This window comes from Podarcis cretensis (assembly GCF_951804945.1).
Source record: "Podarcis cretensis genome assembly, chromosome: 3".
NCBI lineage: Eukaryota > Metazoa > Chordata > Lepidosauria > Squamata > Lacertidae > Podarcis > Podarcis cretensis.
This window is the reverse complement of record NC_137172.1, coordinates 125,863,491-125,889,494: the sequence shown is the minus strand read 5'-3', so window position 1 is coordinate 125,889,494 and position 26,004 is coordinate 125,863,491. Positions and strand designations below refer to the sequence as shown.

Here is a 26,004-nt window from a genome sequence, read left to right as displayed (position 1 = left end):
TGTTTGGGTTTGGATAAATTGATATTAAGACAACAGTTTGAAACCAATGAAAGGCTTAGTCTTAGGAACAAGCTTTGGTTCAGGGCACAAGTCTTGTCCTGATGAAAAAAACATTTTTTGCTATTATTCTATTTCTTATACCCCACCCATCTGACTGGGCTGCCCCAGCCACTCTGAGCAAAGCAGCAACTGATAAAAGCAGAAGCTTCAGAGACACTGTATTCAGAAGGCACTATCAGAAGGAATACAGGGAATAACCAGATACACAGATGTAGACTCACAGAATTGTAGCATTGGAAGCTACCCCAAGGAAAAGCTTTTTGTCTGGAAAAGTGATGTAAACTGCTCTCCAACCATCAGAAATGCCATTTCACAGCTTGCCCATCTTTTCCTCTTACTTATTGACACGGATGCTGCAGGTAGGCTGCACCTTCAATTTAATTCAGCTCTACATTAACTTGCTACAATCAGGAGAAGACAGGCCCCCAAAGATGTTGCCTATGTGGTCTTTCAGTCCCAAGTTTTAATCTTTGTGTATATATTGTAGGCTACCCAGGACCACCAGGACCACCAGGAATAGCTGCTCCACCTGGAAGCAAAGGAGAAGTGGGGCAGATCGGCATAATTGGAGAAGATGGTTCAAAAGGACTTAGAGGAGACCATGGTGCAGATGGGAGACCTGGAATTCCAGGGTTCCCTGGGGCAAAAGGTATGATGGAAAAACCTAGTATAAAGAGCAGCTACCAAAACAGATTAAGCAGGCATGCAGTGACACCATACCATTGTTTTGCCTTGAAGGATATAAAGGGGAACAAGGAGTCATGGGTTTTGTTGGCATATTGGGAACGCCTGGTGACTTTGGCCCCACTGGACCCAAAGGAGACCGAGGATTTCCTGGTGAGTAACTATTTCTACTATGCCAGTTCATGCAGTGTTTATAAATCATAGAATCATAGAGTTGGAAGAGACCACAAGGGCCATCGAGTCCAACCCCCTGCCAAGCAGGAAACACCATCAGAGCACTCCTGACATATGGTTGTCAAGCCTCTGCTTAAAGACCTCCAAAGAAGGAGACTCCACCACACACCTTGGCAGCAAATTCCACTGTCAAACAGCTCTTACTGTCAGGAAGTTCTTCCTAATGTTTAGGTGGAATCTTTTTTCTTGTAGTTTGGAACCATTGCTCCGTGTCCGCTTCTCTGGAGCAGCAGAAAACAACCTTTCTCCCTCCTCTATGTGTAAATCTTCAAAAGCTATTGCATTTTATAGACCAAAACACACCGCAGACCACTGGGCTTTCACCCCACCCCACATTTCTCCAAATCTCAGCAGAAATTTGAAGGTGAAACGTGAGAGGGGCATTTGAAAGCCTTGAGCCAGATGACCCTTTCCACAATCAGTTGACCAGCGGGTGGGAGTGCACCTTCAAATGCTTCTTCTTCCAGCCTCCTCAGGTTTATTTTTTATATAGCTATTTGCGTGACAAGTCCCCCCCCCCCTGTGGAAATAAAGACACATGACACAATTATTAAGGTTAATGGGCTAAATAAGGCCACAACTTTGTTGGTTACAGGTGATGAGCGGTATTGGCTTAGGCATTGGTCCTAACCGACTATATCTGGCTTCAGCCCGTCCGCTTGAAGTCCGGGAAGGGTTACCACCAGTAGGGGGAGTCCTGCTGATGCACATCACCTAGGAACTCCCCCGGGGTCACCGCTCGGGGTTGTGCCTTAGGCCCTCACCTCCATAGGCTTCAGACAGAGCCACGCCCCCCGGAATCCTTTATCGGACTACCCTTCAATATGTGGGGCAGGTGATGGTGCTTCCTCCCCTCTTCCATCTACATAACAATACCAATACCAATGCCTAACTGCCAATACCAAGAAAGTTGTGACCATTTGCTACGACGTAGGCGAAAAACCAAGTGGCCGGTGCCAATTTGCCAAATGGAAAAAATTCCTACCAGGCCCCTCAATGGTGACCAACCAAGCAAGCAAGGTCAAGGAACGAAACCTTAAAGGGCGGGAGGGTGGGAAACAGGAGCAACTGGAGGCTGCAAAATCAAGGTACAAGGCAACTTACAGCATTCGAAACCAACATTATAAATACAAAGTAACAAAAATAAACAAGTTAGAAACAATAATAAAAATACATCAAAACACATTTGGAACCAGAAATTAAAACAGCTTGGCCTGACAGCAACAAAGTAATCAGCATTGTTTGAAGAAGAAATGCCTTTCCATCCAGCTCATGGAAGACAGGCTGGAGCATTGAAGGTGCACCTTGCTGCTTCAGAGGAACAACTGGGAGCTTTCGGTTGCACCTTTGAAGTCCCGCCCCTTTCTGTCCCCCACCTGATGCCTTCTATGATGTCAGCTAAGGGGCAGGTGGGTGGGGCTTCCTGAAAACTGTTTCACGGGCCAAATGGGGAGGCCTGGAGGGTCATGTTAGATCTGCTGGAGGTCTATGAAGAGTGAGTGAGGGAAAAGGAAAAGGAGGTTTTGAGGTGAGACAGCCAAGGCAGAAGACCAGAGTACAGCAAGGGGGGGGGGGAGAGAGAGAGATCAGGTCTTCCCAAGAAAGGGAGACATGGTCAAGCTTGGAAGGAAAGAATGAGGGAGGGAGGGAGCGAGCAAGCAAGGATAAAGACTGGCTAAATCCCCAGATGACAGGCTGGAATGACAGAGTTAGGGAACAAAAAAGAAGGGACAAATGAAGCAGCAGCTGTCAAGGTGTTAGGAGTGTCAGGATGATGCAGAAGGAGATAAGTGGGCTGCCCTGTGAGGGGGAGAAAAAGGATTGCCAGTAGATGGACTTGCCAGAGAGGAGCAGGGAGTCACTCTCTGCCCTTATTTCTGCGAGGCTCAGGTGTGATGTAGTGCAACAGCAAGTGATAGTGAAGAAAAGAAAGAGAAGAGGGGAGGAAGGTTCCTGTCTAGGGAATTGAGGTCTTTGGGGGATTTGAAAGATCCCTGGTTGCTAAGGTGAGAGGCAACTGTTTGAATGCCTGACATCAAGGGAGGGTGATGGTTGTTAATGATAAAAATGAAAACAAAGCAAACACTAAAAAAAAAACAATTTTGCAGTCTCAGGGTCAGGATGTCTATGTAACTGGTTTACAAAGTCCTTCCCTTCCTGGTCTAATAAAGGTAAAGGTAAAGGGACCCCTGACCATTAGGTCCAGTTGTGGCCGACTCCGGGGTTGCGGCGCTCATCTCGCTTTATTGGCTGAAGGAGCTGGCATACAGCTTCTGGGTCATGTGGCCGGCATGACTAAGCCGCTTCTGGCGAACCAGAGCAGCGCACGGATACGCCATTTACCTTCCTGCTGGAGTGGTACCTATTTATCTACTTGCACTCTGACGTGCTTTCAAACTGCTAGGTTGGCAGGAGCTCAGCCCGTCGCGGGGGTTCGAACCGCTGACCTTCTGATCGGCAGGTCCTAGGCTCTGTGGTTTAACCCACAGCGCCACCCGCATCCCTTTCCTGGTCTAATAGGAAGGTAATAAAAAAATAGTAACTGTGATGTCAGCCATGGATCAATTCTAATCTGGGGCCTTAATTTTACAATTTAACAAACAGTCAAAGAAGGGGTACAGGAAGCTAGGGATTGGGTTAGGAGATGGTAGGCTCACCAGAGAGGTTGCACATAGTCTACCAATGTCACCTTGTTCTGCTCTTCCCACCAGAGATTCACATTGGCACGAAGGAGCCACAGGGCCAGAGGAATCAGGCTCTCCATTGGCAGGAGGCAACAGAGGGTTTGGACACAGCATAATGACCAGTGCTCTCCTGAGAGGAGAGATCCCACTGCTCTGCCACTGTGTGCTTTTCCTCTGGGCCAGTTTTTAACATAGATCAGAATCTATGTCAGGCTTCCTCAAACTCGGCCCTCCAGATGTTTTTGGCCTACAACTCCCTTGATCCCTAGCTAGCAGGACCAGTGGTCAGGGGTGATGGGAACTGTAGTCTCAAAACATCTGGAGGGCCGAGTTTGAGGAAATCTGACATAGATTCTGGTTTAAAGGCCTCCTACTTACTCTGCTGAACTCCATGTCCAAGTCTGCCATGACACCACCACTGCTTCTAACCAGTGTTAGAAACTGAGATATGAAAGCTAGGAGCTAAATGGCACTTTAAACCTAAGGTATGGGCACAACTACAGAATGTCTAGGCACACTTATTATAACAAGAATACAAAGCTGAAAATGAATGAACTGCAGTTAAAGTATTATTTCATTTTTCACATGGTCTAGTGCTTCCCCTACCCACCCCCCTAATATTCTTCAGAGGGTCTCTCTCTTCTCCAATCTTCAGAGAGTAGCTGGAAGTGAGGAGGCAGAAAAAGTTCCTCCTTTCCTTCCACTCTGCAGTTTTAATCTGAAATCTTAGGCACAGTACTGCACCCAGAGCTCAGAAACGGCCCACGCTGAAGAAATTCCCTGTCGCAAAATGCGCCTAGAACAATGGGGGTTTAAAACACTGCTTTCGAACATGAGCAATGAGCTCCTGGGTCAACTAACGAGAAAGAGTGCCCAAGGCAAGTGGAATATTCTGTCTGTTACTTTATTGTGCATTTTTAACTTTCAGGATTTCAGGGACCTCCAGGTTCCCCTGGACTGCCTCCTGTCCTTCCTAAACTGGTTTCAGAACAAGGGAGCCCAGGTGCTCCTGGAAACAGAGGGCTTCCTGGCACGTTGGGTGAGATGGGTCCTCAAGGCCCACCAGGATCTCCAGGTAGGAACATGGATATGCAAAATGGCCTTAGTGAGTTAAGGCTGTTTTTCATGGCCCAATCCTGTTTTGCATATAACATTTTCTCCCAATAAATTGGAATTTTAATGAAGAAGGCTCATGCAGTAATTATCCAAATCAGGTCAGGGGCTCACAGAAATTTAGTTGGTGACTTTGGGGAACCTAACTGAAAACTCCCCATGAATGTACAACTCTGTACCAATACTTTTCATATTTCTGCCACTTTGGAGTCATTCCAGAAGTACCTCCCTGAGGGGGGGACGGACCATTATGTGATAACTGGCCGCTCATGACTCAAGCTTAGTGTTGATTTGCTGGCATGCCAAGCTTCGGAAATGATGCCCAGTACTTTCGGACCTGTCCTGCTGAGCTTTAGACAAATAAAACACATCCAATCTTTTCTTCTTTCTCCAGATCCCATTCTGGTACAGCTTGATCGCCTATCCCTGTCCCTGATAAGACTGAAATCTGTAGGCAATTCCACCCACATTCCAAACATGTATGCCACAATTGCAGTCAGAGGTATTTGCCATAGGTGCATTGCTCTTGTTGATGACCAAGAGGCCTGAATAGGATGGTTTCCTCTTCCTTCAAATAATATGTGCCTACTCCATCCTTATTCAACCATTTCTGCATGCAAGTCACTTTGCTCCTGACTTCTTCATAAAAACATGACTATCTGGGCTTCATATCTGCACATCTAGTATTCAGAGAGCTTGAATGGACTCTGTTCCTCATGAAAATCTTACAACATGGTATGGATTATGATTCTTTTTAAATTTACTTTCAAGGTTCTAGAGGCCCCATGGGTAAACAAGGACTGCAAGGAAGAGGGGGAATACCTGCAGCTCCAGGCTTCAGAGGTGATCAAGGGAGAACAGGACTGCAAGGCCCAGGGGGCTTTGAAGGTAAATACTGGTCCTGGGTCTCCCCCCCCCCTTTTCGCTCATTTGAAAATAAATTTACATCAACTAATTATATGAGTTTTTAGCACAATTTTATGCATGTTTACTCAGACGTTATTCCCAGGTAAGTGGCACTGGATCGCAGCCTTGATTGTTAACCAAATCTTCTAAAAAAAATTTGCATATGAGGGGGAAACAGTCATTCTAAAAATAAAAAGTTTACTTTGTTAGTAGTTGTGCAGCAGGGCATCATTTTGGAAGAGGCGTTCCACCTTCTCTCCTAAACAAAAGGGGCCCCATTTTCAGTTTATAGCTTTAGAAGTACCTGGATTTAAGAATAAACCCCAAACAAATGCATTTCAGTTTATCCTACAGTGCCTGGCTCACAGTTCCCATTCCTAACCATGGGGGCGCCCCTGTACCTCCCCGAAAAGGAAACACAAAGTGGTGAACCCCTTTGTTGTCAGCCTCATTTAGGGACAACTCCAGCATGGAAGACCACAATGCATGCAGTGAAGATCTTGTGCTTTGCAATAGAATTGGATAGGGTAACAGGGCAGAATGAAATCAAAATGTAATTTGTTGACATGGAGCTGTGGGAGATATAGCCCACCCCCCCGCCAAAACTGCCACACTTCAGTTCAAAGTTGTGGCAAGAGAGTAAGAGTCATTCTGTTACTGTTCCCCACTTAAACTCCCGGCATATGGAAAACTTGCAAGATGATAAGAGCTACTGGCATGAGAATATTCAGCCACATAGCACCCAGCCCTACAGGCCAAAAGGGTAGAAGAGGACTACATGATGTCAGGTGACACTGAGGAGGGTTTATATGCACATAAAGCAAACACTTTTATCATCGGATGTCAGAGCTGCTGTAAAAATGGCTTCAGCTTAGTAGCTGTGAACACCTAACCTCTTCTCCTGGATTATTCAGCACTGAGCAGATGGAGGTTCCTATGGAATTCTTTCCATAAGCAGTGAAACCTTTAAGTCAGTTTACTTCCTGCAACATTTAAGCTCCCTTTTCCTCTCCACAGGTGCAGCTGGTGACCCAGGTACTCCTGGGCTGCCAGGTATGCCCGGCCGCAGCATCAATATGGGATATCTTTTGGTGAAGCACAGCCAGGCGGATCAAGAGCCCATGTGTCCAGTGGGCATGAGCAAACTCTGGAGTGGATACAGCTTGCTCTACTTTGAAGGACAAGATAAGGCACACAATCAGGATCTAGGTATGCATTTATAAGCTGAGCATTCTTCACATGGTTTTGTAAAAACAAAAACAAACTGCATTTTAAACCTAACCAATAATTTTCAGGCAACTGATAGAAATTACATATGTGGATGAAGAAAAGCTATTTTGAGATGTTAGGTACAAGCATAAATTTATCATACATAATACAGAGAGAGGAGAAAACCACAGATCTATCAGAGAGACTTGGCTTTTCTGTCCTATTCAGTTTAATAATTCGAGAAAGCAACATTCTTAGCACAAAGCCCAGTAGCATGTGTAAGTGCTTTCAACATGCCAGTAGTTTCAATCCCTTCTTAAATGCAAGTGGTATTATACTGTTTATACTGGTATAATGCTTCATTCTGGTTTTCAGTATGTTTTTATGACTTGTCCACACAATTTTTCTTGGACTAAAATAAAAATTCTTTCTTCTTAAAACAGCGGCAGATGTAATGGTTCAAGAAAGATGGGAGAAAAGAGAAAGGGCAACTATGTGGAATTCTTTTTTAGTCTGTGGTTTGCTGTTAGCTCTTCAACAGTCTTATCCCCAAAGAGGATCATCACCCTGTTTTCAAATAGCTAATTCCCTCCCCCCTTTGGGGTTTTGCACCAAGATAAATGCAGTCAAGAGGGAGCATCATCATTAGCATTCTAGCAAAGCACACTCAACTGCTAATACAGCAGGATGGCACAATTGCATGGGTGTGTCATTACAGCACTGGCAGAAGTTGCTAACAGAAAGCCATTGCACCATTCAGAAAAGGGCAGAAAGGAGGGGCAAATGGAAATAGCTTGTCTGCATTTGTTGCTATTCTCATCCGCAGGTGCCATCTAATGGAGTGCAAATACGGATGTGCAACAGTCAGGCTGCAGAAACACTATGCATTCAAAGCACACCCTCTCCTTCAGGAATCCTGGGCATTGTAGTTCACAATGCAACAAATCCCATCACCTTTAACAAACTACAGTTCCTAGGATTATTTGGGAGGGGTGCTTTGAATGTGTGGGGTGTACCTAACCTAATGGAATTGCACCAACACCTGGCATAGCAGAAATGATCTTACCAGAATCACTCATAACACTCTTACTTCTTTAGAATCCAGAGACCAGAAAAGTATCATTAAAATCATGTGGCCAAGAACTTTGAAGTCTTTAGATATGGAATCAGAATAAAGTATCCGGAATTAGAGCACCAGAAACCAGTAGAATCCATTAGATCATAGTGATTTCAGAAGTGGTGAATTGAAAATGTACTCTTTGAAACTGGGGTTTTGCTTAGCAATTAAAAGTATTATGAAGGGCCTCCCCCAGCCTCTTAAGGTTTCTGTTGGCCTCTGTTCTAATTGTAATGAACCTACCTGGGAGTTAAACTTTCAGAACAAATTACAGAGAGACACTAATGAAGGTTTTGGCTCTTCTGGAGAGAATCCAAGAGGTCCTGCAACTAATTAGAAACAAGTATTTTCTTGTTAGTATCTGCTCCAGAGCACGGAACATTTCAGAGCTAGTTATCTGACCAAACTCTAATTTATTACTTATTACTTACTATATTTATATGCCACCCTTCATCAGAAGATCTCAGAGCAGTTCACAAGATAAAAATGCAAGATAAAAGCACAAAAAATAGTTAAAACTCTAGCCAGGGTCCTTAAAAAATGCCTTTATTGAGCCGCATTTCCAGCTGATGCCCACTGCAGTCTTGGTGACCACTATAACAAGATCCCACAGACAGACTTTGTATTTGTGGTCAACCTCAGGTGGAAGACATCACTCGTTATCTGTTAGTCTGCCTCTGTGTAGTACCTCTGGTGGGGACACATCATGCTCCTTCTGAGTTAGTTTGCCTACCTTTCATCCCCACCCTGCACTCAGTTCTCACCTGTGGCTCCTAGGAGTTGTCAGCATGGGACAGTGGCCACAATGCCAGGGAGATGCCTTTGCCTGGTCAGCTAAACCAGGTGAGGGGAGCTGATGCGTCTCAAACTCTCAGTGAGTTAGGGCTTCCCCTGCATTCAAAGACAGGCTCTGGTGGATTGAGCAGACAAGACCAATAGTTGGTCCAATAGTCAAGAAAGCAGTTTCTGCACATGCTGTAGAGGAAAGTGAGGGGCAGGTGGGGCTTGTCAATCTGGGAAGGGAGCCCATCTAGAAGGACTACTCTGATACTATCCCTCTGCTGCCTTGTGGAATATATTCGGGAGAAGAAAAGGCTAAAGAGTAAACCCTGCAAAAATCCAGAGTGGAGTCCCTAAGGCCATTGGATGGTGCCTTGTATGCCTCTTCCTGGCAACTCCTTTAGCCAACCAAACATCCTGCTCTGCTTTCCTTTGGACCCCATCAGTGAGGCCAAGGAGGGCGTCTTGTCGTCTGGGCAGCCCAGGACCTCGCCACACACGCTGCCCAGGCTTGTTCCCAAGGGAGGTCATTTTGGGGCTGCCAATGCAGTGGTTTGACTTTACTCCCAGAGGTGCACTCCATTTTCTCTTGAGAGAGACAGATGCCAAAAACTATTGCTACAAGTTTGTCATGGCCTTTGGCTAGAACCATAAATGTATTATCTAAAACCAGAACTAATGAAGGTTTGTGTTTTACTTTTTCAGGTCTAGCTGGTTCATGTTTGACTCGATTCAGCACTATGCCTTTTCTTTACTGCAATCCTGGGGACGTCTGCTATTATGCAAGTCGCAATGATAAGTCTTATTGGCTCTCAACAACAGCCCCTCTTCCAATGATGCCTGTGCAAGAAGAAGAAATCCGGCCTTATATCAGCCGTTGCTCCGTCTGTGAAGCGCCGGCTGTTGCCATAGCCATTCACAGCCAAGATGTCACTATTCCACACTGTCCTGAAGGATGGCGCAGCTTGTGGATCGGCTATTCCTTCCTCATGGTATTTGCTTCTTTTCTTGATTGTGAAACAAAGATTTTAAAATATACCTCTATATCCTGCCTTCATGCATGCCTTCCCTTCCCACTTGACAGCCAACTAACCTGTGCAGTAAGTGCACTTTGGAAGTTGGCACAGCAAGAAGCAGCTCTTCCAAGCAGGAACGAGAAGGGGCAGAAACATTCAATTTTTGAGTGGAAGAAAGAGATTCTCACTCAGCCAGATGGGCGGGGTAGAAATAATAATAATAATAATAATAATAATAATAATAATAATTAATAATAATAATAATAATATTATACCAATAGCAATGTTAAAACCAAATTGGAAACCAAAAGTTGCTGAAGTGACCCCTGAGGCATCTAAAGATAACAATTTGATTCCCCAAGTTCTCTGCTATGGTGATAAAAAATATTACTATAATTGAGAGTGCCTTTTGTGGAGTACATGGTAGAAAAGGGTTTGTACTGAGCTGCTTTTCATGGCGTGGATCACAACCCACATATACAGGAATGTGACAAATGAATCATTTGTCAAAGTACTATAACTTACCTAAAATGCTAAGTATAGCTTGCGTCCAAGAAGATATCACGTTTAAATCATGTACATATATTCCAAGGGCTACAGTGAACTTCAGCTATAGAGTTATGATTTATCTTAGCATTTCCCAGATTTTGCTGATGCGGATATGCTGAAATCTGAACATCTCAATTTCTCCCTCAGTAACTTTTATGTGCATCTAAAATATAGGAGTTCCCCAGCCCCCTTTGATTCTTACTTTACTTGTTTAATTATTTTTATAACTCACCTCTTATGAAAGTCAGTTCAGGAAGATATGTAAATATATAATAGCAGAAAGTAAACCATATAAAAATCAGAACAGCAGGATAAATCTGAATAAATTCCAATAAATACCAGAGAATAAAAACAGGAGCAGTACAATTCAATACCTTCACATGCCCAGAATTCTGCTATTGACGTATCCAAACACAGCTGGCTAGGGAGCAAAAACATCTGCAACTACATGCAAAGTTAAGGGGGCATTTACCGCTCCTGCCCCCCCCCCTTCAAATGGGGCGCAACCAGAGATGACCCATTTTTGGCAGTGTGAGAAATCAAGGAGAGGTTCCCACATTCTGCAGGCAGAATCCAGGTGAACAGCAAAGCCCACTTTTGTTCTATTAGCAGGAAGTTGGGTGCCAAGAAGGAGTTCCAAGCAATGGAGGTTCCTTTGAAGATCTTCTTAGTTCCTCACAATTTATTTTTATTTATTTTTATTTTAGACAATTCTAGGAGTATATTTTTCCACCAGGCAGCAGAGAATTGAACTTTCAGCCCCCTTTGTCCCCAGTAGAAAAAAAGTGCTGCCATCTTCAGTAAATGGAAAACACAGGAAAGGCATACCTGGCTTCTTCTAGCACTGGACCAGCAGCCTTTTCACCCATCCCTGGATTCTGGCATCAGATCTCAGGAACCTGAAGAAGGGCCTCACCAGATCTTCTGTATTTGTGTGGGATACTCTGAAAGCCCTCTTTGGCTTGAGATCACAGTTAACACTGTTAACATCATTTCCTTGAATTGCACTCAGAAATGCACAGGAAGACAGGGAAGACAGGGAAACTGCTTGAAGAGGGGCAATGGGGGACTAGTGTTCCCCATGAGCTATGCCAGTCACCAGGTGACGTGATACGTTTTAAACGCATTTTCATAGCGAGAGGAAGGGCCAGATCTTACAGCTTTCTCACACTGATTCTCACAGCGCTGTAGTATATTGGTATATTGGTTGCTGACTCATTCTTAATAATTCTGTATATTAAGGGAAATTTATCTCAATACTTAATGAAGAAAGGTCTTGCAACTACATCTCTTCCAGTTCCCACAAAGTAGTCTCAAGCAGATTTTTCAAGAAGCACTGGGGGGAATTTCCCTTGGTAAAGTGTATCTGCAAATGTGTTCAGATACAATTTGCTTGTGCAGATGTATCGCCGCCGCCCCCCCTTTGTTGGTGGCCTTTATCGTTGTTTTATTCATTCAGTTGCAAGAGAGAGGATTGGACCCTGACCAGATGGGCTACCTACTGAGAGAATCTCTTAATTTTTTTCTGGATTGGGTTTCATTTTATCAGCTTTTATCCAGTCCATTATTGATTCTAGATTCAACACTTCTACAATTTTACCTGACTCCAATTAAGAGGGTGGTGTCACCCCCCCCCCAATATCTGTTCTCACTCAGCAGTTTCTCACTCAGCAGTTAGAAGCGTAGGAGACAAAAAAAGAGTCCTGTAGAACCAGTCACTCAAGTCAATGATGGTGCTAGTACAGATTACAGTGGTACCTCTGGTTAAGTACTTAATTCATTCTGGAGGTCCGTTCTTAACCTGAAACTCTGCTTAACCTGAAGCACCACTTTAGCTAATTGGGCCTCCCGCTGCCACCATGCTGCTGAAGCACAATTTCTGTTCTTATCCTGAAGCAAAGTTCTTAACCCGAGGTACTATTGCTGGGTAAGTGGAGTCTGTAACCTGAAGCGTATGTAACCCGAGGTACCACTGTATATGCTTCTCTTATCTTGTATTTGAGCCTCCTACCTGGTCTCTCCTAGCACACTGCAGCTGGTGCCGAAGGCGGTGGACAGTCACTCGTGTCTCCAGGCAGCTGTTTGGAAGACTTCCGAGCAACACCATTCATCGAATGCAATGGTGCTCAGGGAACCTGCCACTACTTTGCAAACAAATACAGTTTCTGGCTTACCACCATTGACAATCAATTTCAACACTCCCCTTCAGCAGATACACTCAAGGCTGGACTCATCCGAACACACATCAGCCGATGCCAAGTGTGTATGAAAAATTTGTAAAAAAAAAAAAGTAAGTCATTTTGCAATGGCAAGGAACAAATCTTGTTGGTGCTTCTTTAACTTTGTTACCTCAAAAATTGAAATATCAGTTGATCACCATTTATCTGAAAGAACAAACCACTGCAATGGTTTACAACCAAGTTGGTTCTGGTTTCATTCCCATAATTTTCTAAGTAGTTTTTATTGTTGCAAAAAGGTTCTTTTCAGAGTTAAAAAAACTGGCAGGATATAATTTCCTAACACATTTGCTGCCCACTAGGTCTGATTTTGGATGCAGGTAGTGCTGTGGTCTAAACCACAGAGCCTAGGACTTGCCGATCAGAAAGTCGGCGGTTCGAATCTTCGTTACGGGGTGAGCTGCCGTTGCTCGGTCTCTGCTCCTGCCAACCTAGCAGTTTGAAAACATGTCAAAGTGCAAGTAGATAAGTAGAAGGTAAACGGCGTTTTCGTGCGCTGCTCTGGTTTCGGTGTTCCATTGAACCAGAAGCAGCTTAGTCATGCTGGCCACATGACCCTGAAAAACTGTCTGTAGACAAACGCCGGCTCCCTTGGCCTGTAAAGCCAGATGAGCGCCGCAACCCCAGAGTCGTTCGTGACTGCACTTAACGGTCAGGGGTCCCTTTACCTTTACCTAGGTCTGATTTACGGCACTAAATGGGTTTTTATGCATTTTTACTGTATACTTAACCACTGAAAACAGCTCATAGTCATTGAATAGTAACCATACATTAAGGTGGATGTGCAAACGTACATGGGAATCGGCTGAAAGAGCTGAAGTTTAAGTACCATTTTGGAACATAAAAATGATGAAAATAGAAGTTGCGCTCTGCCTCTGTAAGACTTTTATCTGTAAGACTTTGGCTTCAATTCAGCCAGACGTTAGGCATGTTTCAGAGCCACCAACATCAATAGAACTTTAAACCTGCACCTACTTGTTGTATTTATGTTGCAACTTCATTTCAGGGCCAAATTTTTCCACCTAAATGCTTTTATTAAACAATATATTGCTTCATATGCATAATTGTCTCTATAGCTTACAGAACCTGCATAAGTGTTGCTTTTGACAGGTAACACACCAAACTTTTTGACATCTTGGACCAAATGTGGGATTGTAGCCTGCCCTGAGCTCCTTTGGGAAGAATAACATATAAATTAAATAATTTAATTAAATAAAATATATGTTGTGCTCACTGAGCCCCAAAACGCAACCAACAGGTGCACTGCACCAAGTACAGAGTTTAGTTGTCTCTCAGTATTGCTGCAGGAAGTTAGATACCAGCAAGGCTTTCTTCAGCCATGCTACCGGACACATAAGAAAATGTTCCCTTTATCGCTGCTGCTCCCAGGTGCCTTTGAGCTCCTTCCCTGGAGTCGATCAGGCTTCAATTCAAAACAACATGCTCTCTCCCATTGTACCCAAGAGGGACTTCTGAATACTCATGCTTAAGTTTCTGCTGCCAGTCTTTTCCTCCACTGCTCCCAGGTGCGAGCAGATGGAAGGAGGAAGCAAATTGTGCAAATGGCACAATTTTCTCCACCCAAGGAGAGTTAGGGCCTCTACAGAGATCCTGTTTTTTACACATTCATGACTGAGGCAGTTGTACACCATTCTGCTTTCAGTACTCTCCTGCTTTCAGTGCCTACAGAAGTTCCAGGGTGGAACATTGCTTCATTCTCAACAGGTGCATGTCCCACAGCTTTCTTCAGAAATCCTGTAGCTTTCCTTATTACATAGGTTTGGGCGTCTTAGACAGCAAGACTAAGAAAGCAGACTGACGCATAAGCAGTTCAATACTAATTCGCTAAAAATATTGCATCAATATGTTGCAGAACACATATACAAAAAACATTCATCTGGAGAGAGCTTAGAACGCACCACTTTCCACATGACTGTGTGATTCTAACAATGCAGTTCTGGTTCTGGGCAATTATTTGGCAAGACCTACAGGACAAATAGTGATCAATGAGTTTTGATTTTGTATAATGAATAAAAGATTGTATTTTAACATTGTATTTATTGTGTTTGGACTTATTGCAGTGTTTAAGCCATAAATAATATCATATGATGAAACAAACAGACTAGGCTTGAGTTTAGCGAAAGAAAGGAAAGCATTTCAGCATGAAAGCCTAGCACTTCCAAACCCACCAAGCCATAGGGGTTTTACTACTGTTTTCACAATCTAGCCAATGAGCACATTTATAGAATCATAGAATAGAATCATAGAGTTGGAAGAGACCACAAGGGCCATCGAGTCCAACCCCCTGCCAAGCAGGAAACACCATCAGAGCACTCCTGACATATGGTTGTCAAGCCTCTGCTTAAAGACCTCCAGAGAAGGAGACTCCACCACACTCCTTGGCAGCAAATTCCACTGTCAAACAGCTCTTACTGTCAGGAAGTTCTTCCTAATGTTTAGGTGGAATTTTCTTTCTTGTAGTTTGGAGCCATTGCTCCGTGTCCGCTTCTCTGGAGCAGCAGAAAACAAGCTTTCTCCCTCCTCTATGTGACATCCTTTTATATATTTGAGCATGGCTATCATATCACCCCTTAACCTCCTCTTCTCCAGGCTAAACATGCCCAGCTCCCTTAGCCGTTCCTCATAAGGCATCGTTTCCAGGCCTTTGACCATTTTGGTTGCCCTCCTCTGGACACGTTCCAGTTTGTCAGTGTCCTTCTTGAACTGTGGTGCCCAGAACTGGACACAGTACTCCAGGTGAGGTCTGACCAGAGCAGAATACAGTGGCACTTCCCTTGATCTAGATGCTATACTCCTATGGATGCAGCCCAGAATTGCATTGGCTTTTTTAGCTGCCGCGTCACACTGTTGGCTCATGTCAAGTTTGTGGTCAACCAAGACTCCTAGATCCTTTTCACATGTACTGCTCTCAAGCCAGGTGTCACCCATCTTGTATTTGTGCCTCTCATTTTTTTTGCCCAAGTGCAATACTTTACATTTCTCCCTGTTAAAATTCATCTTGTTTGTTTGGGCCCAGTTCTCTAATCTGTCAAGGTCGTTTTGAAGTGTGATCCTGTCCTCTGGGGTGTTAGCCACCCCTCCCAGTTTGGTGTCATCTGCAAATTTGATCAGGATGCCCCTGAGTCCATCATCCAAGTCGTTGATAAAGATGTTGAATAAGACCGGGCCCAAGACAGAACCCTGTGGCACCCCACTAGTCACTCTTCTTTAGCTTGTGTGTGTAAATATTGTTGTACACCATGCCAAACTCCAAGTGGTGCAAGATTCCAGGGGTTCCAGGCACTTACTCCAGGTTTGATTTCCTTCGAATGAGGGATGTTGGAGACTGGTGTCTTTATGATATATATGATTCAAGTAGATAGTTGGTCTGACGCAGTCGGGAGAAAAAAATGTCCAGTAGCACCTTAGAGACCAACTAAGTTTGTTCTGGGTATAAGCCTTTGTGTGCATGCACACTTAGTTGGTCTCTAAGGTGCTACTGGACAATTTTTTTATGGTACATGGTTTATCTACACATATATTCAACCTGAGCTTAAGCTGGAGGGGCTCACAGCCTTAACACTCCAAAAGATCTTGTTTCTCTCATAGTCGCAGCCATGGCTCTCTCTCTCCAGCCTCTGCCTGCTTCTAGCTCTCAGTTCTCTCATACACTGGCTTTTAGCTTTCTCACTACCAGCCAGGGGAGAGAATGGAGGCCAATTTGCCCTCAGGCACGTAGCAACTTCTTCTGTTATATTAACAATGGTACTTAGGGCTGGTTCACACTGCATGCTGAACCAAACCTTGGTTTAGCAAGGCAGTGTGAAGGTGACGCTTGCAGCCACTTTGCTCCTTCAAGGCTCCTACTTCAGCGCTCCCTTCTCTCACTGGCCGTGAGTTGCAGCCAAGAGCAAGGTTTTGTGGAGTGACCTGTGACTTTGCCGGCGGAGGGTTATGTCCTCTTGCTCCATCTGGTGGACAAAGGCAGAAGTAGACTTTACAGGAATTGGCTGGCTCCCTTTCAGTCTCTGTTTTACTTCTGCCTCAAACAAACGTAGGTAGGTAGTAGGATCGATGTCCATTCCATGGTGCCAATCCAAGAAAATACCATGGTCAATATCAAAAGCTGCAGGTGCTCCTAGCTAGTCTTGAATTCACATAGTGTTTTATATAGGAAACCACAGCATATCTGAGCAGTTCCATCGGAATGCCATCCCCAGTAACTCTAAAAAATATAAAACTTGTCTTATGTAATTATAGGTGGGTAGAAATTCTCATGACCTGATAAAGATCCTAAACAAACTTGGGGGGGTTCTTGGGTTTGAAATGTGACACATGGCGATAAAGGTTTTGTTAACCTTCCAGACTAAGATTACAGCTAGCTTTCTAAATTCTCATCGCTCTTGTACATTATGCTGACAGAAGTGTGCGGGGAAAAGTCCTGCTTTGAAGAATGAAGAATGAATGAGAATGAAGTGTGTGGGGTTAACCAGTTTGAATCAGGATGGCTACATATCCAAAGCACCCAACTCTACAATTTATGGTTCTAAGAAACTATTTTTTTCTGTTCCTGCACTCTATATATGCACATCAGTCTTTTCTAGTTAGTACTTGTTTAGCACTTGTACTAACTTGTTTCTAGTTAGTACAATTTAGCAATTTTTGTATGCAAAAATATTGGCACTACTAAAATGGACAGGACAGATGAATGTGAAAAACAGTAGACAGATGAATATAACATATTTAATGTGGATAAATCACACTCAGCTGAATGTAGAAGTTTTAAATAATTGCTTTAAAGTCAAATTTTATGCCATTGTTTCAAACCTTCCCCAATTAAGTGTTTGCCTCTGTTAATCCATTCTATTAATCAAGTTCAGTTTCATAGATCTATTATGCCAAAAAAGTAGTTGATCTGGTTCACCTTTATATTTTTTATATATCCTTCATTTGTTGTTTATTTGCAACAGCTGGATTGTATGTTTTTAGTTGTCTTGATATTATTTAAATCTACAGTTTGCAGTGACCCTTCAGTTTTCTGCTGCAAAATTACTGGTACTACCATCTCAAATACAGTTTCAAATACGTGGTCCACTTTATACCCTGTTTTTGCACTAGTTTCAAAACACATTTTTTCTGCTGCTGGAGCATTCTTCTCATCCAACATTTTGTATTTTAGGATCTTCTTATAAAGTGCTATGGCATCACTCATATGGACTTGTTTTTTCAACTTGGTAGAAATGAGACTGTTGATGGGCTGCTCGGGGGGCTGACGTTCACCTTCTGTTTCTGGCAAAAAGGCAAAAGCATCTGTGAGATCCACTTTGTTCCCAACAATAGCAAAGATGCAGTCTGCACTGGCAGTGTCTGTCAAGGCCAGGAACCGATCCTCAAGTTCCAAGATGCTCTGCAAGTTGGTTACATCATAAGTGAGGATAACAGCTGCTGCTCCTCTGCAGTACATAGATCCAAGTCCATGAAATTGTTCTCGACCTAGAAGACAGAAAATAACATGGATGTATGAAGCACAACTTCATTCAGTATTCAATTGTATAACAAACAAGCAAACAGATTCTCCAGCAGCATCACAGAAGTATGTGGTATGAGAGACAGGTCTGCCTTGGCCACCCTCTCTCTCCTAGTGAGTCTTCCCCAATTCTTCTTGCTCTGCTGCTCAGTCACAGAGTTTCTGGGCTTCTTGTCCCCTTTAACCTCCTTCTTTCCAGTTAGGGAACAATATCTCTCTCACTTGCTCAGCAGAGGACCTTGGATGATTTTAAACTGAGTTGAACTTGCCACCCCAACATGACATCCATATCCTCTCCAGAGCTTTGGCATAAATAGACAGAAGACAGAAATGGAAGGTGTTATCTGACAATACTGAGCAGTCTCTTAGCTCACTATGCCATGATGACCCCCCTCCAAAACATCTTTGGGCCTTCAACAGCCTTTCACTCTTGAACAACATATTGTTACATGCCACCCCAATCCACACAGCAGGGTGAGATTCCAGGGGTTCGAGGTACTTTTGGAAATGAGGCACAGTGGAGACTGGTGTCTTTATGATCTATGGTCTATTTACACAGATATACCACCTGAGTCAAGGGACACAGGTGGCACTGTGGGTTAAACCACAGAGCCTAGGGCTTGCTGATTGCAAGGTCGGAGGTTTGAATCCCTGGGACAGGATGAACTCCCATTGTTCGGTTCCTGCTCCTGCCAACCTAGCAGTTCAAAAGCATGTCAAAGTGCAAGTAGATAAATAGGTACCACTCTGGTGGGAAGGTAAACGGCGTTTCCGTGCGCTGCTCTGGTTCGCCAGAAGCGGCTTAGACATGCTGGCCACATGACCCAGAAGCTGTATGCCGGCTCCCTTGGCCAATAAAGTGAATGAGCGCTGCAACCGCAGAGTCGGCCATGACTTGACCTAATGGTCAGGGGTCCCTTTACCTTTACCTTACCACCTGAGTCTACAATGGAGGGGCTCCCAGCATTCATCCCCCAGGAGATTCTGCCTTCTCCCATAGCTCCAGCACCTTTGAACTTTAAGCAGACCTCAAACATGGCTCTCAAACTTGGCTCCTGGCTCTCTCCAGTTTGCTGCTTCCTATCTCCGTTGCATAACAGCTACCTGAACTCTAACCTAAAACACTGGCATTGTCTTTTAAACTAACTCTCCGTTGAAGGAAGGACCCCTTGATCCTTTGTATTAATGCAGGACTATGCTATCCTCTCAAAAGAAAACGAGCTTGACTTAATTAACTTCTAGCACTATTAACAATTCCCTTGGTTTAAAGAGGTGTCTGACATACAGCTTAATAATGAATTAGATTCTGATATGTGGAAGTCCGACACACAGTTTTAACTCAATTTTAATTCAATTTTAATTCAATTCTAAGACTAGCTTGATCTGGATTTTAGAGTGTCTTGCACTTACAAACTCATAACAAACTCCTAGGCTAGAAGAGAGCAGGTTTGCTACCAGATTTTAATCTGGTAGCAATCTTGTTCTCCAGAAGATTGTCCCACAACCTTTGGAACTATTCCTGCCATTCACTACGGAGACAGGAGCACCTTGCAGGAATTTCTCTAATTCAGAGGGGCTCCCTCCTTCACTCCCCTGTGGGAGTGGGTAAAACATGTCCCCGACTGTGTCAAACCCCTCGGAGTCTTGGCAGGCTGCAATGGGGGTCTCAAACTCCACCTACCACTTTCTCCATGCCAAGGACTGCTAGATGCTGCTGCTCATCAGAATTTTCCCACAACTGAAAGGATCTTTGGAAAATATTTCACTGCCAAAGCTCAGCCCTAAACTGTTTATATAAAAGCTTCTCCACAGCATGATAATTTTATACATTTTATTCACTTCCTGCCCCTCAAACAAGACCCCTCCACTATTGTAACATTTCTTCATAGGAGAATTTCACTAGTCCTTTAATAATTTTGCCTGCCCAAAAACACTTAAACTGATCAATATAAGATACTAAAATAAAGGTGTTGACAATTCATAATTCAATGGACCTCAAAATCATTTCATGGAATGTTAACGGCTTAAACAATAAGACTAAAAGAAAAAAGGTAGAACAGTTATGTAAGGATTTCAGGGGGTTACTCAAGAGCAATCAGGCAAATGCCTCCCTGGTCGGCTGTAAAGCCTCGTTATTGGTGCCAAAAAACCTTCACCATGCAGAGCGCCACTGTTCCGTGGCTCGCTCATTCACTGGCAGAATCTGTGAGTGGGCGGTCCTTAAACCTTCCCCAGCAGAGTAGTTTCTTGACACCCAATCTGCGCCTCCCCTCTTGGCGCAGAAGCCTACTGCACAGGGAGGGCGTGGGCAATGGAGGACCTCTCTCCTCCCCGCTTTGCTCAGGCAAGGTGTCCTGGCACCGCCTTGCCTCCTCCAAGCCCTGAAGCTCCTCTCCACTGGAGGTGTGGTTACTCTCCACCGCTGAGGAGGTGCTGCTTCCAACGATCTTTGGGGGCTCTCTGTAATCCATCCGGCTTTTCCCCTCTCGCCCCTGAGCCGATGGCAGTTCCCTGACAAGTTACTTTAAAAAAACAGATGGGATATAATTTGTTTACAGGAAACACGTTGCAAGAAAACATAGGTGTTCGTTAATTAAAAAAATTGGGGGATGAGTTTATTTCCTTGGATGTGGTAAAAAAAGAACTAAATTCAGAGCAGGTTTTCAGAGAAGAAGAAGGGAGGATGATGTCGATAAAAGTCACAAACCAAAGAAAAAATAATTATAGTGGGAATATACGCACCAAATGATAAAAAAGTGGAATTTTATAAGAAGTTGGAAGATGAATTATTGGAATTTAGTGATCAAAAGATTATATTAATGGGAGACCTTTATGGAGTTACTTCATTGGAGATGGATAGGACAACATGAGAGACAGGTTGCCAATAAATTTCCTACAGCTAGTAGAAAACCTAGACTTACGAGACATTTGGAGGGCTAAACATCCAAATGAAAATTCATATATCATTCAAAGCAAAAAAAAATCAGTGGGAAGAATAGATGCTATATGGGTACCAAAAGAAATATTATTAAAATGTAAGAAGGCTGAAATTTATTCAAAGACAATATCTGATCATAATCCAATTCCTTTAGAAATGAAGGAAGGAATACAGTAAGAAGATTGAGAATTAATGAATTCATTCTTAATGATGAAAAATGATTAGAAAAAGCAAAATGAATTTTAAGAGAATATTTTGAATTTAATTTGAATAAGGGAACAGATATCAACACCGTCTGCTATTCATAACGGTACTGATTCTGGCAATAGCGGTAAGAAAAGATCAAGATATAAAGGGCATAACTTTGGGAAAGAATTCCTATAAGATGAAAGCTTTTGTGGGTGACCTGATCCTAACTACGGAAAACCCAGAAGAAAGCGTCCCTAAGATAATAGATAAAATCATGAAATTTGGAAAAGTAGCAGGATGCAGGCTGAATAGGAAAAAGACTAATACGTTAGCATAAAATATGTCTGCTCAAGAAAAAGAAAAACTACAGGAAATATCAGGATTGACTATAGTGAATAAAACTAAATATTTGGGAATCTGGTTGATGAATAGAAACAGTAATTTATTCAAAGATAATTATACAAAACTCTGGAAAGAGATCAAAAGGGATTTAGAAATCTGGAATAGGTTAAGAATATCATTATCCAGCAGAATTTCAGTGGTTAAGATGAATGTGATGCCTAAGTTTATTTTTCTGTACCAAATGATACCAACTATTGGAGGGGTGGGATGTTTTAAAGTATGGAAAAAAGACCTTTCAAGATTCATTTGGCAAAGTAAACCACCAAGAATTAAACACAAATTATTCATAGATAATAAAAATAGAGGGGGACTGGCACTCTCTGATTTAAAATTATATTATGATGCGGTTTGCCTAAATTGGCTAAAGGAATGGATGAGTTTACAAAACGGAGATTTATTAGATCTTGAAGGCTTTCTAAGGCCCAGAAAGATATGGATGGCTCGTACACCCCAGGTAGTGTGGTTGCTGACCTTGAGCCAGACATCCTGGAGAGTGAAGTCAAATGGGCCTTAGAAAGCACTGCAAATAACAAGGCAATTTTCTTAAAGAAATGGGAGTGCCTGATCACCTCATCTGTCTCCTGAGAAATCTCTGTGGGACAAGAAGCTACAGTTAGAACTGGATATGGAACAACTGATTGGTTCAAAATTGGGAAAGGAGTACGGCAAGGCTATATATTGTCTCCCTGCTTATTTAACTTATATGCAGAATTCATCATCGAAAGGCTGGGCTGGATGAATCCCAAGCCAGAATTAAGATTGCCGGAAGAAATATCAACAACCTCAGATATGCAGATGACACAACCTTGATGGCAGAAAGTGAGGAGGAATTAAAGAACCTTTTAATGAGGGTGAAAGAGGAGAGCGCAAAATATGGTCTGAAGCTCAGCATCAAAAAAACGAAGATCATGGCCACTGGTCCCATCACCTCCTGGCAAATAGAAGGGGAAGAAATGGAGGCAGTGAAAGATTTTACTTTCTTGGGCTCCATATCACTGCAGATGGTGACAGCAGCCACGAAATTAAAAGACGCCTGCTCCCTGGGAGAAAAGTGATGGCAAACCTAGACAGCATCTTAAAAAGCAGAGACATCACCTTGCCAACAAAGGTCCGTATAGTTAAAGCCATGGTTTTCCCAGTAGTGATGTATGGAAGTGAGAGCTGGACCATAAAGAAGGCTGATCACCGAAGAATTGATGCTTTTGAATTATGGTGCTGGAGGAGACTCTTGAGAGTCCCATGGACTGCAAGAAGATCAAACGCATCCATTCTTAAAGAAATTAGCCCTGAGTGCTCACTGGAAGGACAGATCATGAAGCTGAGGCTCCAATACTTTGGCTACCTCATGAGAAGAGAGGACTCCCTGGAAAAGACCCTGATGTTGGGAAAGATGGAGGGCACAAGGAGAAGGGGACGACAGAGGACAAGATGGTTGGACAGTGTTCTCGAAGCTACAAACATGAGCCTGACCAAACTGCGGGAGACAGTGGAAGACAGAAGTGCCTGGCGTGCTCACGAAGAGTCGGACACGACTAAACAACAACAACAGCATTAAACATTAAAAACTTCCCTAAACAGATGTCTTCAGGTGTCTTTTAAAAGTAAGATAGTTGCTTATTGCCTTGAAATCTGCTGGGAGGGCGTTCCACAGGGTGGGCACCACCACTGAGAAGCCCTCTGCCTGGTTTCCTGTAAGCTCACTTCTCACAGGTTGCCAGAAGGCCCTCAGAGCTGGACCTCAGTGTCCGGGCTGAATGATGAGGGTGGAGATTATCCTTCAGGTATACAGGCCGTTGGGGGTTTAAAGGTCAGCACCAACACTGAACTGTGCTTGGAAATGTACTGGGAGCCAATGCAGATCTTTCAGGACTGGTGTTATGTGGTCTCAGCGGCTGTCACCAGTCTAGCTGCCGCATTCTGGATTAATTGCAGTTTCCGAGTCACCTTCAAAGGTAGCCCCACGTAGAGCGCATTGCAGTAGTCCAAGCAGGAGATAACCAGAGCATGCACCACTCCGCTGAGACAGTCTGTGGGCAGGGAGGGTCTCATCCTGCATACCAGATGGAGCTGGTAGACAGCTGCCCTGGAAACAGAATTAAGCTGTGCCTCCATGGACATGTGAGTCCAAAATGACTCCCAGGCTGCGCAGCTGGTCCTCCCCCAAACCTGCCCGCCCCGTCCCCCCAAAACAGTACTTCTGTCTTGTCAGGATTCAACCTCAATCTGTTAGCCGCCATCCATCCTCCAACTGCCTCCAGGCACTCACACAGAACCTTCACCACCTTCACTGGTTCCTCCAGACACCCTGTCCAGGCTTCTTCCCCAGGGAGGTCACTTTGGGGCTGCTAATACAGTGGTGCCTCTGGATGCGAATGGGATCTGTTCCGGAGCCCCATTCGCATCCTGAAGTGAACACAACCCAGGTCAGCGCGTTGCGATTTGCCGCTTCTGCGCATGTGCATGACATCATTTTGAGCATGTGCGAGTGGCGAAACCCGGAAGTAACAGGTTCCGTTACTTCCGGGTCGCCGCGGAGTGTAACCTGAAAACGCTCAACCCGAAGCTACTTCAACCCAAGGCGCCCTCCGTTGTCTCACCAGACAGATGGCAACAACATGTCACACTGGAGATAAGGCCAGAGGCGTATTGCCTAAGACAATTTGTGCACCCGCAGAGGAAACATATATCCAAATATATGCCTAATGCTGCTATTAGGTAATAAAGGCATGCAGGCTGCAATCAAAACAACACATTGTTATGAGTTTTGGAGGCGGAGGAAGTAGGCTGAACCCACACTATGCCCAAGCTGGCATTGGCAAGGACTTGGGCCTCTTGTGTCTCTCCGTCTACATTCCGCCCTCTTCTGCCCCCGTGGATATTTGCGATCACCACGGAAGCTTCTGTCAGAGCGGACTCTCCTCCGCAAATGCTCCTGCCCTTCCTGCCACGTTATCCGGCGCAGGAAAACCTGCGGAGAGCCTCGTGCCCCCGACGGACTGGGACAAGAGGCCGCGAGGTCGGCGGCGTCCGTCTTTCAGACGTGACGAGACTCTGGAGGCCGGGGCGGGAAGAGGCCGGCTCGGCCTTGGCCGCTCCGCGGGGCCACGCCGGGCGCCGTCGAAGCGCTTCTTCCCCGACTCCGGCGGCCGCGGCCCCTCTTCGGGCAAGGGCGCTCCCGGCGGCCCGGGCGTCGCGTCCCGCCGCCGCCGCTCACCTGCCGTGTCCCAGACGGAGATGCTGTGCGGCCCCCACTGGCGGAGGCAGAAGGCGCCGCCGACGGTACTGGCGGTGTCGCGGAAGCGGCGCTCGGTGTAGCGTTGCAGCAGCGACGTCTTGCCCACGTTCACGTCGCCCAGGAGCACCACCTTTCCGTCGGGCTTCATGCTCGCTCCGCGCCCGGAGCCGCCCAGGGAATCTTGGCCGGGGCGGCGCGGAAGAGGAAGGGCGGCGCCGGGCCGGGACCTGGGCTGGACGGCGCGCGCCCTGCTCTGGGCCGGACGCGGCTTCAGGCTCTGCTCCGGCGGCGGAGTCGGGGGTTCAGGCGGCGCTGCGCTCGCTCAGGCGGGAGCCCCGACGGGAGGCCGGCCGGCCGGAGGGGAAGAGCTCCGTCCCTCTCAGCGCGGAAGGGAGGCTCTCGGGGCTCCCAGCTCGGAAGGCCCGGCTACCGGGCGAGGGATCGGCAGGGAAATCTCCCAAGCTGCGGCCAAGGAAACAGTCCGAGGAATAAGCCTGGTCTTGTTTGGACGCTGCGCGTCTGGCTGGGCGCCTTCCCTGGAGTCGAGGAGAGACCCCGGGACCCCCACAGGCCAGGCGCAAAAGGGGGTGGGCAAAGACCCTGGCCCTAGGCGAGTTTCTGCAGACACCCACTCGCTCCCCAGACAAAAGAGAGGCGGCATCAGAGTCCCCAGGACACAGTCCAGCCGGGCCAAAACACCTGGGGAGGGAAGGAGGAACCTAGGAAAAGGGAGCCGTCTAAGGGCCAGAGAAACCCAAAGAGCTGCATTCAGTCTGGACCTGAATAGCATTTTATAAACCAGAAAAAAAGAAAATGGGGAAAGAGAGACAAAGCACTTCCATTTCTCCATCTGCCTATTATGGATATTCTGATTATTCAAAGTATTCCAAACATTCACTCAAAAATAATGTCCAGCTGCAATGCCCAATTCAATCTGCTAAACGTTGTTTTCTCAATTTTCAATCCCAGTTGCTTCAAATTCATTCGTTTTCCTTTCCACACAAAAAGTCCAAAAACGGTTCTTCAGTGGTTATTGTCACTAGATATCCAGAATAGTCTTCCTCCACAACTTAATTTATAGAGATTATAATTAACATATAACAGTTTCACAATTTAAGAACAAT

At 44.9% G+C, this 26,004-nt stretch overlaps 2 protein-coding genes across 2 annotated transcripts in view; one reads left to right on the top strand and one right to left on the bottom strand.

Annotated features, from left to right (window-relative positions):
• COL4A2 (collagen type IV alpha 2 chain) overlaps positions 1 to 14,645 on the top strand; it is a 213,213-nt gene extending 198,568 nt beyond the window's left edge. The window contains exons 42-48 of the mRNA XM_079971032.1: positions 548 to 709; positions 799 to 897; positions 4,591 to 4,737; positions 5,547 to 5,663; positions 6,699 to 6,890; positions 9,493 to 9,779; positions 12,378 to 14,645. Coding sequence (XP_079827158.1) covers positions 548 to 709; positions 799 to 897; positions 4,591 to 4,737; positions 5,547 to 5,663; positions 6,699 to 6,890; positions 9,493 to 9,779; positions 12,378 to 12,632 — 1,259 coding nt within the window. The 3' untranslated portion in view covers positions 12,633 to 14,645. The remainder of the gene's footprint in view (positions 1 to 547; positions 710 to 798; positions 898 to 4,590; positions 4,738 to 5,546; positions 5,664 to 6,698; positions 6,891 to 9,492; positions 9,780 to 12,377) is intronic.
• A 2,673-nt stretch (positions 14,646 to 17,318) lies between these two features.
• RAB20 (RAB20, member RAS oncogene family) lies at positions 17,319 to 25,105 on the bottom strand. Its single transcript, XM_079971045.1, has 2 exons — positions 24,860 to 25,105; positions 17,319 to 18,082 (listed from the first exon to the last, which is right to left on the bottom strand). The coding sequence occupies exons 1-2, from the start codon at positions 25,026 to 25,028 to the stop codon at positions 17,547 to 17,549; spliced, it is 705 nt and encodes a 234-aa protein (XP_079827171.1). The 5' UTR covers positions 25,029 to 25,105; the 3' UTR covers positions 17,319 to 17,546.
• Between the last annotated feature and the right edge of the window lie 899 nt (positions 25,106 to 26,004).

Coding starts and splice junctions, on each gene's coding strand:
- RAB20 (XM_079971045.1), bottom strand. CDS start 25,028: ATGAAGCCCGACGGAAAGGTGGTGCTCCTGGGCGACGTGAACGTGGGC. Junction 18,083..24,859: donor CTCCGTCTGGGACACGGCAG/GTGAGCGGCGGC, acceptor TCTGTCTTCTAG/GTCGAGAACAATTTCATGGA.